The sequence below is a fragment of the Haliotis rufescens genome, unplaced genomic scaffold (assembly GCF_023055435.1).
Source record: "Haliotis rufescens isolate VD_foot unplaced genomic scaffold, xgHalRufe1.0.p SCAF_2, whole genome shotgun sequence".
Taxonomy (NCBI): Eukaryota; Metazoa; Mollusca; class Gastropoda; order Lepetellida; family Haliotidae; genus Haliotis; species Haliotis rufescens.
The window spans coordinates 78,425,726-78,444,385 of record NW_025963890.1 but is presented as its reverse complement, the minus strand read 5'-3'; the positions used below and the strand labels follow the sequence as shown (position 1 = coordinate 78,444,385).

Sequence of the window (18,660 nt, the reverse complement as noted above, 5' to 3'; positions counted from 1 at the left end):
TGGACTATTGCTGAGTGCAGTGTTGAACAAACAAACCAAAGCAGTGATAACCCAGTTCACTCACTGCCAGTTTTCAGTACACACAGAACCAACCAACTTACTCCAACACTTCAGAGGAGGCAACACTACACTCAAAGATCCAACTGTCCATGTTGGCAACACAGAACACAGCCAAGCAAATAGTACATGGACTTCTGACTTCTGAATACAACGTCACATGAGAACCGGCTCTCACACTTCACAATTAAACAAAAAGGACTCCTGAGACAGCAGAACACAGACAGTAACAGTAACTTTATTACAAATTACATGTACTTGAAACAGTATAAAAATAAATACAATTTGCAAATTGATCGTAGAAGTCCTGGCCGATTCCCTGACCACAGCATGCTGTGGTTCATACAAACACTGCAGGTTACAATACTCCGTGAAACAAGCTTGACACATAACAGCCACAATGAGGAGCCTGATACAAGAACCTGACTCTGTCAACTGAAGCAGACAACGCCATGTTCACCATTCTCACTCACTCGTATTTACACTGACATTTCTCAATCAAAATTTCACTGCCTTGTTTTTGCTCACAGTTCCACTAATCACGTATAGATAATGTCACGTAACTCTAGTACACTGTATGGACGTCATTCTTGTACACTGTACCGACATGTCACTAGTACACTGTACCGACATGTCACAACTTGGCCCGTGTTCTACTCATGAGTTTCTCCAGCTTCATGGCCATGCCCATGTCTCCCTTGATCTTCAGCTTGCCGGACATGAAGGCGTTGGTGGCGTTCAGCTGGCCTACAAACATCTTGTTGAAGTCGTCACTGTCCAGCGTCATGGTGCACTGGGAGCCGTCCGGAGCCTCCCCCTCCCCCACAGACCCCTCCCCCGTCTTCAGGTCGAGGTACCAGCTGCCTTCATGGGCTCCTGCAAAGGTCAGTCATAGTCAGTGGTGAAGTGTTGAAAGGTTAATGAATAAACTGCAAGTGGTTCTGTGCCATTTGATTAGCTAACCAAGCAATTTGTGTTTCCCTAAACACACCCTCCACCAAACAGACCACTGCTGTTTCCTGACTGGCTGATAATGGAATGGAGAGGGCATGTGCTGCATTACTGCACTGAACAATGTCAATGATTACATGTATATTGTTTTGTGTTCGTGGTTAAATGTGAAGCCTGGGAAGTTTCATGTGATGTTTTTGCATAGTTATGAATTGAGGTCAATTGTTACGTATTTCAGTTATATGGTGTGTCACGTTCATCATATAGGAGGAAAGGTCAAAGTTCACCACAATGAGCCATACAGCAATGCCATTAAAATATGATCCTCTTTCTCACCACGGCTAAACAAAGATCTGAGGACATCCCATAATAAGTCACGTCACCTTATGCCGTCTTTCTTCAACCAATCAAATTGATGACGATTTGAAAAATATTTTGACAAAGTTCACGATTCAAACTGAAAACTGAACCAAAGAAAATTGTGGAATGCCTAATTGATGCTTGAGATTGTACAGCAGTACTTCCCACGGGCTAGGGAAAGTCTCTTCCATTTCAAACGTTAATCCCATTAAAATGGGAGATAGACGATGATTTGGCGGAATCTGTCGTACAGCCCATAACTGTCACTCAGAATACCCAGAGTTTACCTTTTCGAGGTTGCATGACATGAGAACATTGTGACTGTCACTTTCTTGATCTGGTAAGTGACGCTCTGATTGGGCACATGAATGTCGCATGAATTGTTCGTTACCCGTAATGGGATCTCGTCAGATCTTTGGTTACAGATGATTTAATGAGACTGGGCACACTGTGGTTGAAAGGAAATGTGACAGAAAGCCCTATTGAGAGTAAAAAGTCAACCCTTCACTCCAGCATCTACACACCACTGTCCTCGTCACACATCGCTGTGATCAAAGTCCCAAGATGCAGGCGTCAAGACACTTAATGTTTTTTCATGTTGTAAGTGGCCGGCAAGATTGTTGCCAGCACCAAGAGTAACTCACATGACTGGATAATGGACCCTGGGTCTAACTGTATCATACAATCAGATGTAACTTGTTTTGTGACAGGTGATAAGATGAAGCTAGTCCAAGAAGTTATCAAGTCATATTCTGCAAGACATTCCAAAATTAGTTAAATGTAAATATTTTTTACATTTGTACACTTATCCTGCATTACTCCTTACTGAATTCACTGCTTACCTTATGACAACACAAACACAAGGGGCCGGAGGCGTTATTGTCAGTAGATCACAGTGTTATTACACACACTACTATCACATAAAGTAATATGTTACCACTGTTATACCGAGGCTGTTGTCTCCCACAACTGCTCTTATAGCGATATCTACCACAGAGATGTCAATTACCTCATGCAGCAAGTGCGTAGCCACCTGAGCTGCCATGTGACACCCTTCACTCTTGTCTCTTCGCTTGCCTTAGCAAGACGTACAAGACTGCTCGGAAGCGTTCCTGTTTCTTCATCCTTTGGTGATATTTATAACTGTTTATGTGTAGGATCAAAACCGAGGGCAAGTTTTTGATCTCACTTATGAACTGATCAAATAATATGATTTAGAAATAATTTTACTAATTGGTATTAACATGACTTCATTGATATTTACTGTTGAGAGTTTAACTGCAATATGCGGGGAGTACATCCGCGCGCTGCACGTGACGCACGTGCTTCAGGCCCGTTGTAACAATGAGCGCACGTGGTTCAAGCCAGTCGAATGAATTCCACTGAAGAGGATGGACGCAGACAACGATATATTTCTGACGCAGTCAGTTTTTAAAGAATCGGCATCCTGTGCTGAAGAAGACAAGGAAAGTGATGACTTTGAATTCCGTTTAGGAGATCCACTCTCCGAGCGTGAAATAACCTTACAAGTTACCGTCAAAAGACTGTGCAAGACGTCCGGTATTGAGGGCATGAAGATAAACCATTCCTTGAGAGCCACGGCAGCCACTCGATTGTATCAAGGTGACGTTGATGAACAAATGATTTGCGAAATTACCGGTAGGTTGATAAGCATTTTAGTCCTGCAGTAATAAGAAATTGTTATTCAGCAAAAGTCATAACATATCAAAGAAATATTTTTTCCAAACCAGTAAGATGCTCTTTTTTATTTATGATATATATGGTAATATTGGTGTTTTTGGAATCTGTAATAGTTTTTAAGTGTATTTGTATGCTGTATGTGTAATACTTTCAGTAATCTGAACAATTTGTTTCAGAACATCGGAGCGACGCCGTTCGAAATTACAAGAGAACTTCTAACAACCAAAAGGCAACGGTCTCTGACATACTTAGTATTTTGAAAAAAATGAACTCGCCATCACATGAAGAAGCTGATCCAAAAAGAGCAGATGACCCATGACCTGAAGACAAACTAAATCGAACTGTGACGCTCAATTTCAATTTCATCTCATATCAATAAATAGTTGAGCCATGTTCTGTTGGTTTTTTTTCATGCAGAAAGGTAATTCAATACAGAGGGTATTTTTCGGGACAAAAACCAGGCTTTCAGAAGAAAATCTCCCGGGATTTCTTGCAGAAAGCCCGGGGCTTACCCTAGGAATGCCCGGGGCTTACCCTGGGAATGCCCGGTAAACTACCAGTAGAGGTTTAGTCGGTAAAAGAAGACCCTGGCGAGACAATAGAGTGACATCACTAGAGGTTTATAATACTTGCATATAAACTGTATCTATTGAGGGCGTTTGCTTTAATTATGCTCGGAAATATTGTTCCCGCCCTTTTCTCTATATACTTACGGGGTGTTTCGTCTGCACGTTGCGTCTTACGTTCCCCTGTTATAATATGTTTTTGTTTTTTTACACCACCTATTTCTCTAACGCTAAAATATTTGTATGTTCTATATTCGCATTACTCGTTTATTTTCTTGTGAAAATGTAGCTTAAACAATGTCTGACATGGACACTTCGCTGTGCACCACCCCCTCCACTCCCGCAACCAGGAGTTGCACGGTGTGCCGCTAGTTTCTATCGTCCCGGGATATCCCACGATCGTTGCCCGCGGTGCAGGGTTCCTTGCGGGGAATCCCGGTGCACCCTGTGCGACGGTCTGGGGCCTGGGGCGTTCGAGTGCTACAGGCTCTACGTCTCCACCCCTGTGGTGGCCGGCTCGTCCGGTCGGGGTCCCCTTGCGGGTACCACTTCCCTGGCGGCCCTTGGGCTGACCAAGGACTCCGTTACCGCGTTGCTTTCGCAACTCGTTGACTCCGAGCTTATCCAGGATCCTTATCCAGGATAGGCCGCTGGCTGTTCCGTCCCCGGCCTCTTCGGTGGCCGGGGGTTTGGACGCGGGGTCTTTCGGTGTGACGGGGGCTCCCATGGTCACCGGTCCTTCCCCCGAACCATTGGCTCCACTATCAGTTAAGGACCTCGTGGCTATGGTTTATGACCTCTTTGAGGACATGCCTAAGCCCCTGCCGTTACCGCGGGGAATCCACGGCTCCGTGGGTTCTGCCGAGGGCTACGAGGAGTCGTCCAACAAGGCTTTCCCCGCTTCAACCTTGTTGCGCGGTATTAAGCCTTCCCTGGAGAAAGCCTTTGCGGCGGCCTCCGAATCGGGGACTCCTGTTGCCTCCGCCGTCATGGAGAAAGGGTTTATTCCAGGTGCATGACCTTGCCTTCCCTTGCCGGTCCCACCGCGGAGGCCCACGTCCTAAGTGGAGTGCCCCCTAGGATGCTGCGGCCGAAAAGTCCAAGGGGTCGGGTCCTTCTTCCTCTGGGAAGAAGCCCCGCCCTGAGGGCGCCGGTAAGGGCAATCTGCTGCCCTTTCGTGGGAAGAAGGAACACTGGGGGGAAGCCCAAACCGTCTAAGGGCGGCAAGGGCTCCTCCAGGTGACTCTCACTGGAGGGGTTCATATGCCGACAGCGTCAACTTCGGTTGGCCCATAGGTGAACCCGAGTCACTGGGCCCTGGACAGTTGTGCCTGCCGCAGCCTGTCAGGTCTCCCTTTCCTTCCCCGGTAGAAGCCAGACTCCAGACTTACTGGGAGAATTGGGAACAAGTGTTCGACGACCCCTGGGTGGTCAACACGATCTGGTACGGCTATCGGCTAGATCTCAAGGCGGATCCGCCGCTCACCGTCGCCCCGTTGGAAGGTTTCTATTCGGAAGTCGATCTTCCCATCCTCGCCGATGCCATCGGCAGGTTGGTGGAGAAGAGGATGGTACGGGAGTTATCCCTACCGGAAATAACACCGGGGTTTTACTCCAGGATATTTCTCGTTCCCAAGAAGGACAGTGCCGAACTCAGAATGATTCACAACCTGAAATCGTTCAACGAGTTTTACCTCCACAAACCGCCCAAGTGCAGAATGTTGACCTTGGCGGACCTGAAAGCTATGATCATGCCCGCCGACTGGCTCGCATCGATCGACCTGAAGGATGCTTATCTGCATGTTCCGATTCATTCGGACCATCACAAGTATCTCAGGTTTGTCTTTCAAGGCAGGCATATTGAGTGGGTAGCACTCCCATTCGGCCTATGGTCCGCTCCCTGGCTGTTCACCCAGTTAACCCCCCCCATTGTGGGGTTCCTCCACAAGAGGGGTATCAGGTACTTCGCGTACCAGGACGACTTGCTAGTGGCTAATCGAATGACGGACTCCCTGTCACGCAAAAACTCGATTTCGCACTTCGGCTCTTGGAGCAATTGGGATGGATTGTCAATCTCCCCAAGAGCGAGTTAACCCCCTCGCAGAACTTGAAGTTCATCGGAGGTCGGTTCGACACGGTGACCCATCGCCTCTTTGTCCCCCCAGATCGGTGGCACAAGATTCAGGCGATGATTGCTAAAGTCTTTGCGGTGCAAAAGACTGTTCACTTTTGGGAACAGCTTTTAGGGCTACTTGTATCAGGCCAAGACTGCACCGAACGGGGTCGTCTCCAACTCCAACGTCTTATCAGGAGTCTCTATGCGGCCCTTCCAGGCCAAGTTGAACCTTCACATCAATTGCCTACAGTTCAAGGCAGTGATCAACGCAGTCAATCACTGGAAGCATCGTCTAGTCCGCGCCCGACTCATGCTGGCGACCAACAACACGATGGTAGGGTCTTATGTGAACAAACTGGGGGGAACCCACAGTCACTCACTACTCGATCTCACGTTTGAGTTTTACGCTCTGGTGGACAGTATCCCGTGCCAGGTGCGCGCCTGTCACATCCCCGGTGAGCGGAATGTACTGGCAGACGCTCTGTCGAGGCCTCGGGATCCGAGCCCCACGGAGTGGATGCTCAATCCAGTAGTGTTTCAGTGGCTGTGCGAATGCGATGGTCGACCTGTTATCTCCCGTTGTTTGTATCGCTAGTCCCGGACTCGAGGGCCATCGATCACGATGCACTCGTGTTAGACTGGACGGGCATGGACGCTTATGCTTACCCGCCGACAGCGTTAATACCACTCATTCTAAGCCGGCTCCGAGGAGTCCGCTGTCGAATGTTACTGATTGCACCCATGTGGCCGATCAGATCGTGGTACCCCGACTTGCTGGCCCAGGCCACGCAGCCGCCACTTCCACTGCCTGTGAGACCGGATCTCCTGATCCACCCTCACACCCGTCAACTTCATCCAAACACAAGGGCAGTTCAATCTGCACGCTCGGATGTTGTCACCGAGCGACTGAGGAGGAAAGGTTTCTCTCGTCGGGCGTCTCGGGCATACGTTAGTATGCATCGTGTTTCTACCCAGAAGGTGTATAATGCACGCTGGGCTATTTTCACGAAGTGGTGTAGTAAACATCACATTCATTCGCCAGATAAGGTATCTGTGCAGGATGTTGCTCGTTTCATGTCTCACTTACGAGAGACCCGAAAACTCTATGGGGGTTCCATTGCCAACTATGTCTCGTCCATTGCTATGGTACGGGACGTTGCTATGGGTACCAGTCTCTCAAAAGAGCCGTTGATTCGGGGTATTATCAAGGGTTTCAAGCAGCAAGATCTTAAAAAGGGCCGCCTTCGGGCACTGGCCTGGGATCTCTCCTTAGTGTTGCAATCACTTATGGAGGCTCCGTATGAACCCTTGAGTAGTGCTTCGTTCCTGCATGTGACTTGGAAAACAGCATTTCTCCTCTCCTTTGCCACGGTGAATTCACTGTAAGATCACTCAAGGAAATCTTACATCCTGCTTATACTGAGGACAGATCGCTGTGTCCGGTTAGGGCCCTTAAGTATTATCTTAAGGCCTCAAATGAACGTAGACAAGGGTGTGACCGTCTGTTCATATTGTGTAACCCTAATCGGACTGCTGACATAACTCGCAACTTGATTGCGTTATGGCTTCGTTCTGTCATCAATCTGGCGTACCGGTCACAGGGGTACCGGTTGCGGGGTCAAACCCGCACGAGATCCGTGTGCTAGCGGCAACATTTGCCCTACACTCTAATATCTCTGTTCACAGAATATTGAGAGGTTGTTACTGGCGTTCTGACTCGGTATTTGCAAATGATTACCTCAGGAAGGTTCCTGATGAAGACGTGGAGGGTGTGCACCGTCTTGGGCCGCTGATCGCGGCGCAAGCGGTCATCTGAGGAGTGTGCCTAGTGCAGTTCCGAACTCCTCAGGCTTCAGACCTTTGCACGGTGGTCAATCTGGGTCAACTCCAATGTTCCCACCGCCATGGGTAACAGGAGTGGGGGTCCCGCAAACCAGCACTCTCACACCACAAGTGAGGCGGCTTTTTGTGTGTTTTGTCCTTATTTGTATTTTTGACAATTATGTATTTAATTGTCCATCATGTGTTCCAACCTTGTAATGCATGCTTACAAATACTGGAATTAGGTCACGCGCCTACCACATACTTTAAGTAGGCTTGCTCTTGGGATATACGGTCCAGATGAAATAAATATCCCTCTTCACGACTGTTTAGCCTGATCTAAGATTCAGCTCACACGGGTACTGTGTTCTCATCCGCTGCGGCGATGAAATACCTAACACCAATCGTTTGGCAAAGACGATTGAGCCTTACGGTATGCGCTTGACAGTGCTGTGGTATTCCTAAAGGGTAACGCCAAGCTGGGAGCATGCGCATCGAGTGCTTCCGCCTTGTTTACTTCCGCTGGTCGGAAAAGGAACAACGAGCAGTCAGGTTTGGGTTGTAGCGCTCCCCACCGCCGACTGTGGTAATCAGCCTCGGTATAACAGTTGTAACGTATTACTTAATGTAATTTGTAGAATTTTCCTATTCGGAATATTCTATAAGTACTACGTTACCACTTGGCTGATGCCCGCCCGTCCACCCGACCGTCCCCCGAGCACTTGCTCTCGCAAGAGACAAGAGTGAAGGGTGTCACATGGCAGCTAGGTGGCTACGCATGTGCTGCATGAGGTAATTGACATCTCTGTGGTAGATTTCGCTATAAGAGCAGTTGTGGGAGACAACAGCCTCGGTATAACAGTGGTAACGTATTACTTATAGAATATTCCAAATAGGAAAATTCTACAAAATAGCAGACAGTCTGAGACCAAACAGCATGTAACTAGACGTGGGCTTCAGACTCATGGCCAAGTCCCAGGCTGATACGATCAGGTGTAAATTCGTGGCACCCCTAGTTAGTGTACGAACCTGTGAGTTTGAACTGGAAGATGCCATTGACACTGTCAACCAGGTCCTTGCCGAGCATAGACTCGATCATCTGGAATGTTTGGGCGGGGCTGCCAGCGCCCCCTGATGGCGAGGCTGCAAACTTGGGTTTGAGTCCCTGCTGGGCCATCTGGTCGTGCAGGCTCTCCGGGGTCTTGCCGTCCAGGAAGAAGTCCGGCAACAGCTGGGATCCTGAAACATTCAGATATACAGAACTGCATGAAGGGCCCCCGTATAATGTGGAAGCTGACACGGACATAGGAACAACCCAACTGAGTGAGTGAGTGAGTGAGTGAGTGAGTGAGTGAGTGAGTGAGTTGGGTTTAACACCGCTTTTAACAGTATTCCAGTTAAAGCCCGAAGTGATACAAGTCTCAGACGTTTACCACTTCGAGCACGAGCACGGGTATGGTGCTGACAAACCTAGAAACATAATCGGGCTGAACAGGGATTCGAACCCACAATCATAGGTTTCTGGCGTGCCCAAGGGACACAACTCTGCACAGCGAATCGTGGAGCCTTAGACGACCCGTGCCCCCCAACCCAACTCAGGAGCTAAGTGATTTTGGAAGAGATTACGCATGGAAATCAAGGGTCTTTGTCTTGTTGTAAGCCAAACATTTTGAGAGGGTCAAATATACAATAGCAGCAAGCCTTAAGAACACAATTAATTTTGAACATTGATTACTGATCAGTGATGACACATGCTAGTTGTGACACAAGCAATGATTGAAAAGAAACAGGTCAAACAACTGCACAAACAACAGCTGTATGGACAGATCTGCCCTGTCGTTACCTGGCACGCAGGAGTACTGGTCGATGTCTTTAACTCCCGCTTCAGCTAGAACCTCGTCGTCAATGGCGAAGTTGCCGGTGTAAGACTTGCTGTCTTTGCACAGCATCACATATGCGGCATCGCTCATGATGTCTGCCTTTCGACACTGAGTGGCCACACCGTCTCCCCCACCCAGCATCTCCATAGCTGCAGTCAGGATGGCTGAAATGACATATTGATATCTGAGAAACAAACAGACAGACAGTCTCCATCAAGAATCATATATTCATTAATATTTGTCACTTTGTTATACTTTGGACAAGCTTTTATGAAATTTGAGGTTTTCTAACACTGCCATAACACATTCACCCTTACAGTACAACAGACAGGTGTCGAGACTCGGCGTTTATAATAACATCGAAAGTGTCTGATATACATGTATCAACATGATCACCATGGGAAACATGATCTATAAGTATTAAGTGTATCATAATGAGGTAAGTATCATATCGTAGATAAGTGTCAAGTCGTTTCATATTATGAGGTAAGTATCAAGCTGTTTCATATCGTAGATAAGTGTCAAGTTGTTTCATATCATGAGGTAAGCGTCAAGATGTTTCATATCGTGGATAAGTGTCAAGTTGTTTCATATCATGAGGTAAGCATCAAGCGGTTTCATATCGTAGATAATTGTCAAGTTGTTTCATATCATGAGGTAAGCGTCAAGATGTTTCATATCGTAGATAAGTGTCAAGTTGTTTCATATTATGAGGTAAGCTTCAAGCTGTTTCATATCGTAGATAATTGTCAAGTTGTTTCATATCGTAGATAATTGTCAAGTTGTTTCATATCGTAGATAAATGTCAAGTTGTTTCATATCATGAGGTAAGTGTCAAGCTGTTTCATATCGAGAGGTAAGTGTCAAGCTGTTTCATATCAAGACGTAAGTGTCAAGCTGTTTCATATCGAGAGGTAAGTGTCAAGCTGTTTCATATCAAGAGGTAAGTGTCAAGCTGTTTCATATCGAGAGGTAAGTGTCAAGCTGTTTCATATCGAGAGGTAAGTGTCAAGCTGTTTCATATCGAGAGGTAAGTGTCAAGCTGTTTCATATCAAGAGGTAAGTGTCAAGCTGTTTCATATCGAGAGGTAAGTGTCAAGCTGTTTCATATCGAGAGGTAAGTGTCAAGCTGTGTCATATCGAGAGGTAAGTGTCAAGCTGTTTCATATCAAGAGGTAAGTGTCAAGCTGTTTCATATCGAGAGGTAAGTGTCAAGCTGTTTCATATCGAGAGGTAAGTGTCAACCTGTTTCATATTGAGAGGTAAGTGTCAAGCTGTTTCATATCGTGAAGTAAGCCTCAAGCTGTTTCATATCGAGAGGTAAGTGTCAAGCTGTTTCATATCGAGAGGTAAGTGTCAAGCTGTTTCATATTGAGAGGTAGGTGTCAAGCTGTTTCATATCGAGAGGTAAGTGTCAAGCTGTTTCATATCTTGAAGTAAGCCTCAAGCTGTTTCATATCGAGAGGTAAGTGTCAAGCTGTTTCATATCGAGAGGTAAGTGTCAAGCTGTTTCATATCGAGAGGTAAGCGTCAAGCTGTTTCATATCGAGAGGTAAGCGTCAAGCTGTACTGATTCTTTTGCGTTGATGATGACATTCGAGCAGTTACTGTCAGGGAGTGGGGCCAGCAGATCCCTGACAGGGCTCCCTGACATGACAGAGGTGTCTCAGGCTCCCTGATACAGGTGAATCCTTCACATACCTGTTCTTGGCCACAGCGCATTCACTGCCACACCATCAGCTTTAAACTCTTCCGCCATCCCCAGCACACACATGGACATGCCATACTTGGCCATCGTGTAGGCTGGAACAAACAGCTAAACTAACCAACAGATATATTGTGATGACAAATGTTTTGTTTGTTTGTTTCTTGTTTAATGCCACACTCAGCAATATTCCAGCTATATGGCGGTGGTCTGTAAACAATCAAGTCTGGACCCGACAATCCAGTGATTGACATCATGAGCATTGATCTACGCAACTGGGATATGATGACATGCATCAACCAAGTTAGCGATCCTGACCACCCAATCCCGTTAGTTGCTGAATTGCTGAAGATCAATTCTAACCTAGGCCTTCACTGGTGAGAAATGTTTTGAACATGTTGAACATGCAGTGCCACCAACTTTCTCAACTGGATATATATCGCTCAAGACAATATAACAGCCATTGGCTGAATGTGTGTTTACGAGAATCATTATTTGACCAAATGTCAAGGTCAGATGAATCACCATGTCAGAAGACAACATGAGTGAGTGAGTGAGTGACTTGGGTTTAATGCTGATTTGTATTTCAACCCCAGTGTGTCAGTTTACCCATGACAAAAAACAGATCACAATGTTTCAGTTGGGGCAATGGCGGCAGCTACAATTTGTTCATCTCCCTGAGGCAAGAGAGTTCACTGAATATAAAAGTCCAGTTTCCACCCTTGTCGAACTAGGCTGGTATAATGGAGTTAAATGTTGGCTGGACTAACAAGTCTATGCACAGTCCAATCAAATTCGCGCACCGAAATCGAAATCCGGTTCATACACTGCCATGCAGATTACGGTCAATTGCATGATTTGCAAAGCATGTGCACCGCCAACTCGTTGTCAACAGATATTTTCCAAATGTTTTTAATCAAGGTGCTCATGTGATTTGATGCACTTTGCGATGTAGACCCGTTTTATCACAACATAGACCTTGATTATCGATCAGATCATCTTGACTGGGCGCCACCATTTTGTGTGAAGCAAACGCAAGTGATATTAGAGGTGGAATCTGATTGGTCCATAGGAGAGGCTTAGAAGGGACATAACTGGTAATGGCTACGATCGAGCCCAGTAATTCCATCCTAGTTCGGCAAGGGTGGAAACTGGACTTTTATAGTCAGTTAACTCTCTTGCCTTGGGAAGATGCAATTTGTTGTGCAGAGTTGCCTCCCTGTAGTGTGCCAGGACCATGTGTTGAAAGGTTTTAATCTCAGAACCTTGGTGTATCAGCACCCTATCCATATTTGTGAGTATTAAGTATTAAACATCCACAACCTGTTTCACATTTAGCTGACACACAGTGATTGTCCGGAAGCCGCCTGTCTAACAACTTTCACAGTTAGCTGACACACAGTGATTACCCGGAAGCCGCCTGTCTAACAACTTTCACAGTTAGCTGACACACAGTGATTGCCCGGAAGCTGCCTGTCTAACAACTTTCACAGTTAGCTGACACACAGTGATTGCCCGGAAGCCGCCTGTCTAACAACTTTCACAGTTAGCTGACACACAGTGATTGCCCGGAAGCTGCCTGTCTAACAACTTTCACAGTTAGCTGACACACAGTGATTGCCCGGAAGCTGCCTGTCTAACAACTTTCACAGTTAGCTGACACACAGTGATTACCCGGAAGCTGCCTGTCTAACAACTTTCACAGTTAGCTGACACACAGTGATTGCCCGGAAGCCGCCTGTCTAACAACTTTCACAGTTAGCTGACACACAGTGATTGCCCGGAAGCCGCCTGTCTAACAACTTTCACAGTTAGCTGACACACAGTGATTGCCCGGAAGCTGCCTGTCTAACAACTTTCACAGTTAGCTGACACACAGTGATTGCCCGGAAGCTGCCTGTCTAACAACTTTCACAGTTAGCTGACACACAATGATTGCCCGGAAGCTGCCTGTCTAACAACTTTCACAGTTAGCTGACACACAATGATTGCCCGGAAGCTGCCTGTCTAACAACTTTCACAGTTAGCTGACACACAGTGATTGCCCGGAAGCTGCCTGTCTAACAACTTTCACAGTTAGCTGACACACAATGATTGCCCGGAAGCCGCCTGTCTAACAACTTTCACGCTTACCAACATGTCCCTTGAACCACAGGGGGTTGAGGTTGAGCGGTGGGCTGAGGTTCAGGATGTGTGGGTTGTTGCCCTTCTTCAGGTAAGGCAGACACACTCGAGAACTGAATGAGAAATAAAACTTCAACATCAAGCTCATTGCCTCAATGTATGTTAAACTCAATAATAAGCTAACTACCTACAGAGAAACCTTGATGACCCACACAGTGCAATTCTGGTGACATTGTTAACATTAGAAAATGTCCTGATTAAAGAATCTAGGTATGTAATAACACATTTCTGTGTTTCACTGTTTCCATTTGTGTTTACTTAATCTCAGACTCCAAACTCAAAGGCAGGACAATAGGGAAGACATTGTGATATTGTTGCTTAAAAGAAAACAATGCCATAGTCAACAGTTGTGGGAAAACGATCTCAACAAAACACTTGGGTCTGCATCTACTAGCCGACATGCTAAACTGGAGACAGAATTAATAAAAAATATTCAAATTGTAAATTTGTTTTCTTCTGTTTCAAATCATGTATCTGGGTGGAGGAACAATTGCCATGGTAACATGCCATTAAAGGAGAAGCAGGTCAGTGAAAGCAGCATCACTCTGCCAGCATTTTTAGCATCACCCATTTGTTTAAAGACAAACAGCACCCAGGACTGTGCTTCACGTCAGACATTTAAACATTGCTTTTAATGCCACCTAATTCTCACTGGTCTGCAGCTGAGTTGCAAAACCCATACAAGTCCCCCGACACAGACATTGTGACGTCTTGCTGGGATGTCATGAGCTTGCAACCCAACAACTGACTGTTGTCACACTTTGGTTACACACAAGAGTTTACTATAGATTTCATCGTTAAACAAAACACTTCCTCAATTAATAATTGATAAAAGAAAGTAAGTATCGATCAATTCGATCCATGTGACACAATTTTGGTGTTTAGGTCATTACGAGCTGTCCATGTGACATCGCCTTGTGACATCGCCTTGTGACATCGCCTTGTGACATCACCTTGTGACATCGCCTTGTGACATCGCCTTGTGACATCGCCTACATCACTTTGTGACATCGCCTACACCTTCTAGTGATATCACCTTGTGACATCGCCTTGTGACATCACCTTGTGACATCGCCTTGTGACATCACCTACACCTTCTAGTGATATCACCTTGTGACATCGCCTACACCTTCTAGTGATATCACCTTGTGACATCGCCTACACCTTCTAGTGATATCACCTTGTGACATCGCCTACACCTTCTAGTGACATCGCCTTGTGACATCGCCTACACCTTCTAGAGACATCGCCTTGTGACATGGCCTACACCTTCTAGTGACATCACCTTGTGACATCACCTACACTCCCAGTGACATCACCTACACCTTCCAGTGACCTCACCTTGTGACATCACCTACACCTTCTAATGACATCACCTTGTAACATCACCTACACCTTCTAGTGACATCACCTTGTGACATCACCTACACCTTCTTGTGACATCACCTTGTGACATCGCCTACACCTTCTAGTGACATCGCCTACACCTTCCAGTGACATCGCCTACACCTTCTAGAGACATCACCTTGTGACATCACCTACACCTTCTAGAGACATCACCTTGTGACATCGCCTACACCTTCTAGTGATATCACCTTGTGACATCGCCTACACCTTCTAGAGACATCGCCTACACCTTCTAGTGACATTGCCTACACCTTCTAGTGACATTGCCTACACCTTCTAGTGACACCGCCTACACCTTCTAGTGACCCCGCCTACACCTTCTAGTGACATTGCCTACACCTTCTAGTGACATTGCCTACACCTTCTAGTGACATTGCCTACACCTTCTAGTGACACCGCCTACACCTTCTAGTGACATTGCCTACACCTTCTAGTGACACCGCCTACACCTTCTAGTGACATCGCCTACACCTTCCAGTGACATCGCCTACACCTTCTAGTGACATTGCCTACACCTTCTAGTGACATTGCCTACACCTTCTAGTGACATTGCCTACACCTTCTAGTGACATTGCCTACACCTTCTAGTGACACCGCCTACACCTTCTAGTGACACCGCCTATACCTTCTAGTGACATCGCCTCCACCTTCTGATGACATCGCCAGCATCTCACCACATGTAGGTTCCTCGTGCATTGATCCCATTCATCAGGTCGTATTTCTTCATGGGAGTCTCTAGAGTGCCCGTCAGACTAATAGCACTGGCGTTGTTCACCAAGATGTCGATGCCACCGAACTTTTTGACTGTCTCTTCCACGGCCTTGACAACGGACTCCTCGTACCGGATGTCTACCACACACGGCAGACACTTCCCGCCAGCCGCCTCCACTGAAACCACAACATGAATCATGACAACACCACATACAGTGAAACCAGCAGTAGAAACTAACATTTTTAGTCCACTAGTCCTCCTAATGATAATATATAGCAAAATCCCTGAAAAATGGCAAATACCTACTAGTCCTTATGATACGCTTAATTATTGGGCACTTTGGCAAGGACTATAGGACTAGTGCCAATTTCTACCACTGGAAACCACAAGATGATTCATGAACATATATGTATAAAGTATTTCACAAACTGGGACTTTGCTATTTCATTTAATAAGAGTAAATACTCATGTTGACATTCCAGTTTTATTTGAAATAAAGTATTGATTGAAAGAGATATTTAAGAAGATTCATGCCGTTTTAATCATGTTTATGCCCTATGAAGTATAAAAATCATGCCAAACTATCCCGAATTAAGTATCACGATAACAATATATATAATAGGGATATCACGATACAAAAATCTCCCAGGATAAATAGTTCGAAGCTTATGAACATTGGCTTACTATAGACAGTTCACATTTTCAAGTAATAAAATATTGAAGAAGACAAATAGTGACTAGGCTTGTGAAATAGTCAAGTCTTGCATTGTCCAAGAATTCTTCATCTTTAAGAATTCTTTTTAAAAAATGCTAACACAGTTCCTCATTCTTTTGTTGTACCTTCTTTGGCAGCGGTGTAAATGGTGCCAGGCAGCTTTGGGTGTGGTTCGGCTGTCTTGGCTGCAATAACGATGTTGGCTCCATCTCGGGCAGCCTTCAGAGCAATGGCTTTACCAATACCCCGACTAGCCCCTGTGATGAAGATTGTCTTCCCAACCAACTTCCTGTAAGCAGACAGAACATAACTTCAGATTAAATTTGTTTATCTGTTGTTTGATGCCAAGCTCAGCAATATTCCATCTGTATGGTGGTCTGTAAACAATCAAGTCTGGACAAGACAACCAAGTGATTAAACATCCTGAGCATTGATCAACGCAATTGGGATACCATGACATGTGTAGCAGGGTGTGGAGTCATATCTCACAGACAACATCCTTACCTTGTCAGCTTGCTGACGGTGTTAACCTCTTTTGTCATGTGGACAAGGCGTCTGACTTCTGTTCGGTAGGTCTGTGGTTCGAATCCCATCATGGGAATCAGAAATTTTATGGTCGCTACACATGCATAAACCGAATCCCTGTGCCTGAACACCCAATACCGTGAAGACCACTATTCTAACCCAGATCTTCATTGGAGGAGACAAGCATGGGTTGCTGAAGACCACTTTTCTAACCCAGATCTTCATTGGAGGAGACAAGCATGGGTTGCTGAAGAACTATTCTAACCCAGATCTTCATTGGAGGAGACAATAATGGGTTGCTGAAGACCACTATTCTAACCCAGATCTTCAAGGGGGGAGACAAGCATGGGTTGCTGAAGACCACTTTTCTAACCCAGATCTTCATTGGAGGAGACAAGCATGGGTTGCTGAAGACCACTATTCTAACCCAGATCTTCATTGGAGGAGACAATAATGGGTTGCTGAAGACCACTATTCTAACCCAGATCTTCAAGGGGGGAGACAAGCATGGGTTGCTGAAGACCACTATTCTAACCCAGATCTTCAAGGGGGGAGACAAGCATGGGTTACTGAAGACCACTATTCTAACCCAGATCTTCATTGGAGGAGACAAGCATGGGTTGCTGAAGACCACTATTCTAACCCAGATCTTCATTGGAGGAGACAAGTAGGGTTGCTGAAGACCACTATTCTAACCCAGATCTTCACGGGGGGAGACAAGCATGGGTTGCTGAAGACCACTAATCTAAACCAGATCTTCAAGGGGGGAGACAAGCATGGGTTGCTGAAAACCACTATTCTAACCCAGATCTTCATGGGAGGAGACAAGCATGGGTTGCTGAAGACCACTATTCTAACCCAGATCTTCAAGGGGGGAGACAAGCATGGGTTGCTGAAGACCACTATTCTAACCCAGATCTTCAAGGGGGGAGACAAGCATGGGTTGCTGAAGACCACTATTCTAACCCAGATCTTCATTGGAGGAGACAAGCATGGGTTGCTGAAGACCACTATTCTAACCCAGATCTTCATTGGAGGAGACAAGCATGGGTTGCTGAAGACCACTATTCTAACCCAGATCTTCATTGGAGGAGACAAGTAGGGTTGCTGAAGACCACTATTCTAACCCAGATCTTCACGGGGGGAGACAAGCATGGGTTGCTGAAGACCACTAATCTAAACCAGATCTTCAAGGGGGGAGACAAGCATGGGTTGCTGAAAACCACTATTCTAACCCAGATCTTCATGGGAGGAGACAAGCATGGGTTGCTGAAGACCACTATTCTAACCCAGATCTTCACGGGGGGAGACAAGCATGGGTTGCTGAAGACCACTATTCTAACCCAGATCTTCATTGGAGGAGACAAGCATGGGTTGCTGAAGACCACTATTCTAACCCAGATCCTAAGGGGGGAGACAAGCATGGGTTGCTGAAGACCACTATTCTAACCCAGATCTTCACGGGGGGAGACAAGCACTGGTTGCTGAAGACCACTATTCTAAACCAATCCAGATTAAAGCTGCACACAATTTTCTGTGATGACTCTTAGAGCAGAAGTTTTATAACAGACTAAAGGTGTCAGACAACAGCATGCATCAGTGCTCATGCTCTCAATCTGCTGTTTGCTGCTGACAGGTTTCAAAATGAAAAAAAGCCGAGCAATGCAGTGCAGGCCACATCTATCAATGTCACAGTCATCACAAACACCATGTATGAACCTGTCACAGTCATCACAAACACCATGTATGAACCTGTGATTGAAACAAATGGAACAATTACCCTGTGTTTGCTGCCATTTTGAGGTGCACCAAGGTAGCGTGTAAGCGAACTGTAGTTCAACCGTGTTATTTAGTCGACTGTGCACACCACACGACGGGAGATACTAAACTGCTGAACTTTGGACTGTCTGCTAGCTACCGGAAGTGAGTAGTGAAATGTTAAAAAGTTAAACCTTCCCAG

General features: G+C 46.0%; 1 protein-coding gene across 1 annotated transcript; it reads right to left on the bottom strand.

The window, feature by feature from the left end:
- Positions 1-279: 279 nt before the first annotated feature.
- Positions 280-18,622, bottom strand: LOC125382155 (hydroxysteroid dehydrogenase-like protein 2). The gene is made up of 8 exons (XM_048400630.1): positions 18,481-18,622; positions 16,301-16,464; positions 15,423-15,636; positions 13,291-13,394; positions 11,154-11,255; positions 9,416-9,616; positions 8,602-8,811; positions 280-933 (listed from the first exon to the last, which is right to left on the bottom strand). Exons 1-8 carry the CDS (start codon positions 18,495-18,497, stop codon positions 692-694), a joined length of 1,254 nt encoding a protein of 417 aa, XP_048256587.1. The 5' UTR covers positions 18,498-18,622; the 3' UTR covers positions 280-691.
- Positions 18,623-18,660: the final 38 nt, after the last annotated feature.

Bases quoted from the DNA above. Each gene is read 5' to 3' on its own strand.
- LOC125382155 (XM_048400630.1), bottom strand. The intron at 9,617-11,153 runs GTATGTGAAGGA...ATGTCATTTCAG, and splicing joins TGCGCTGTGGCCAAGAACAG to CCATCCTGACTGCAGCTATG. The intron at 934-8,601 runs GTTCGTACACTA...TGACCTTTGCAG, and splicing joins CTTCCAGTTCAAACTCACAG to GAGCCCATGAAGGCAGCTGG.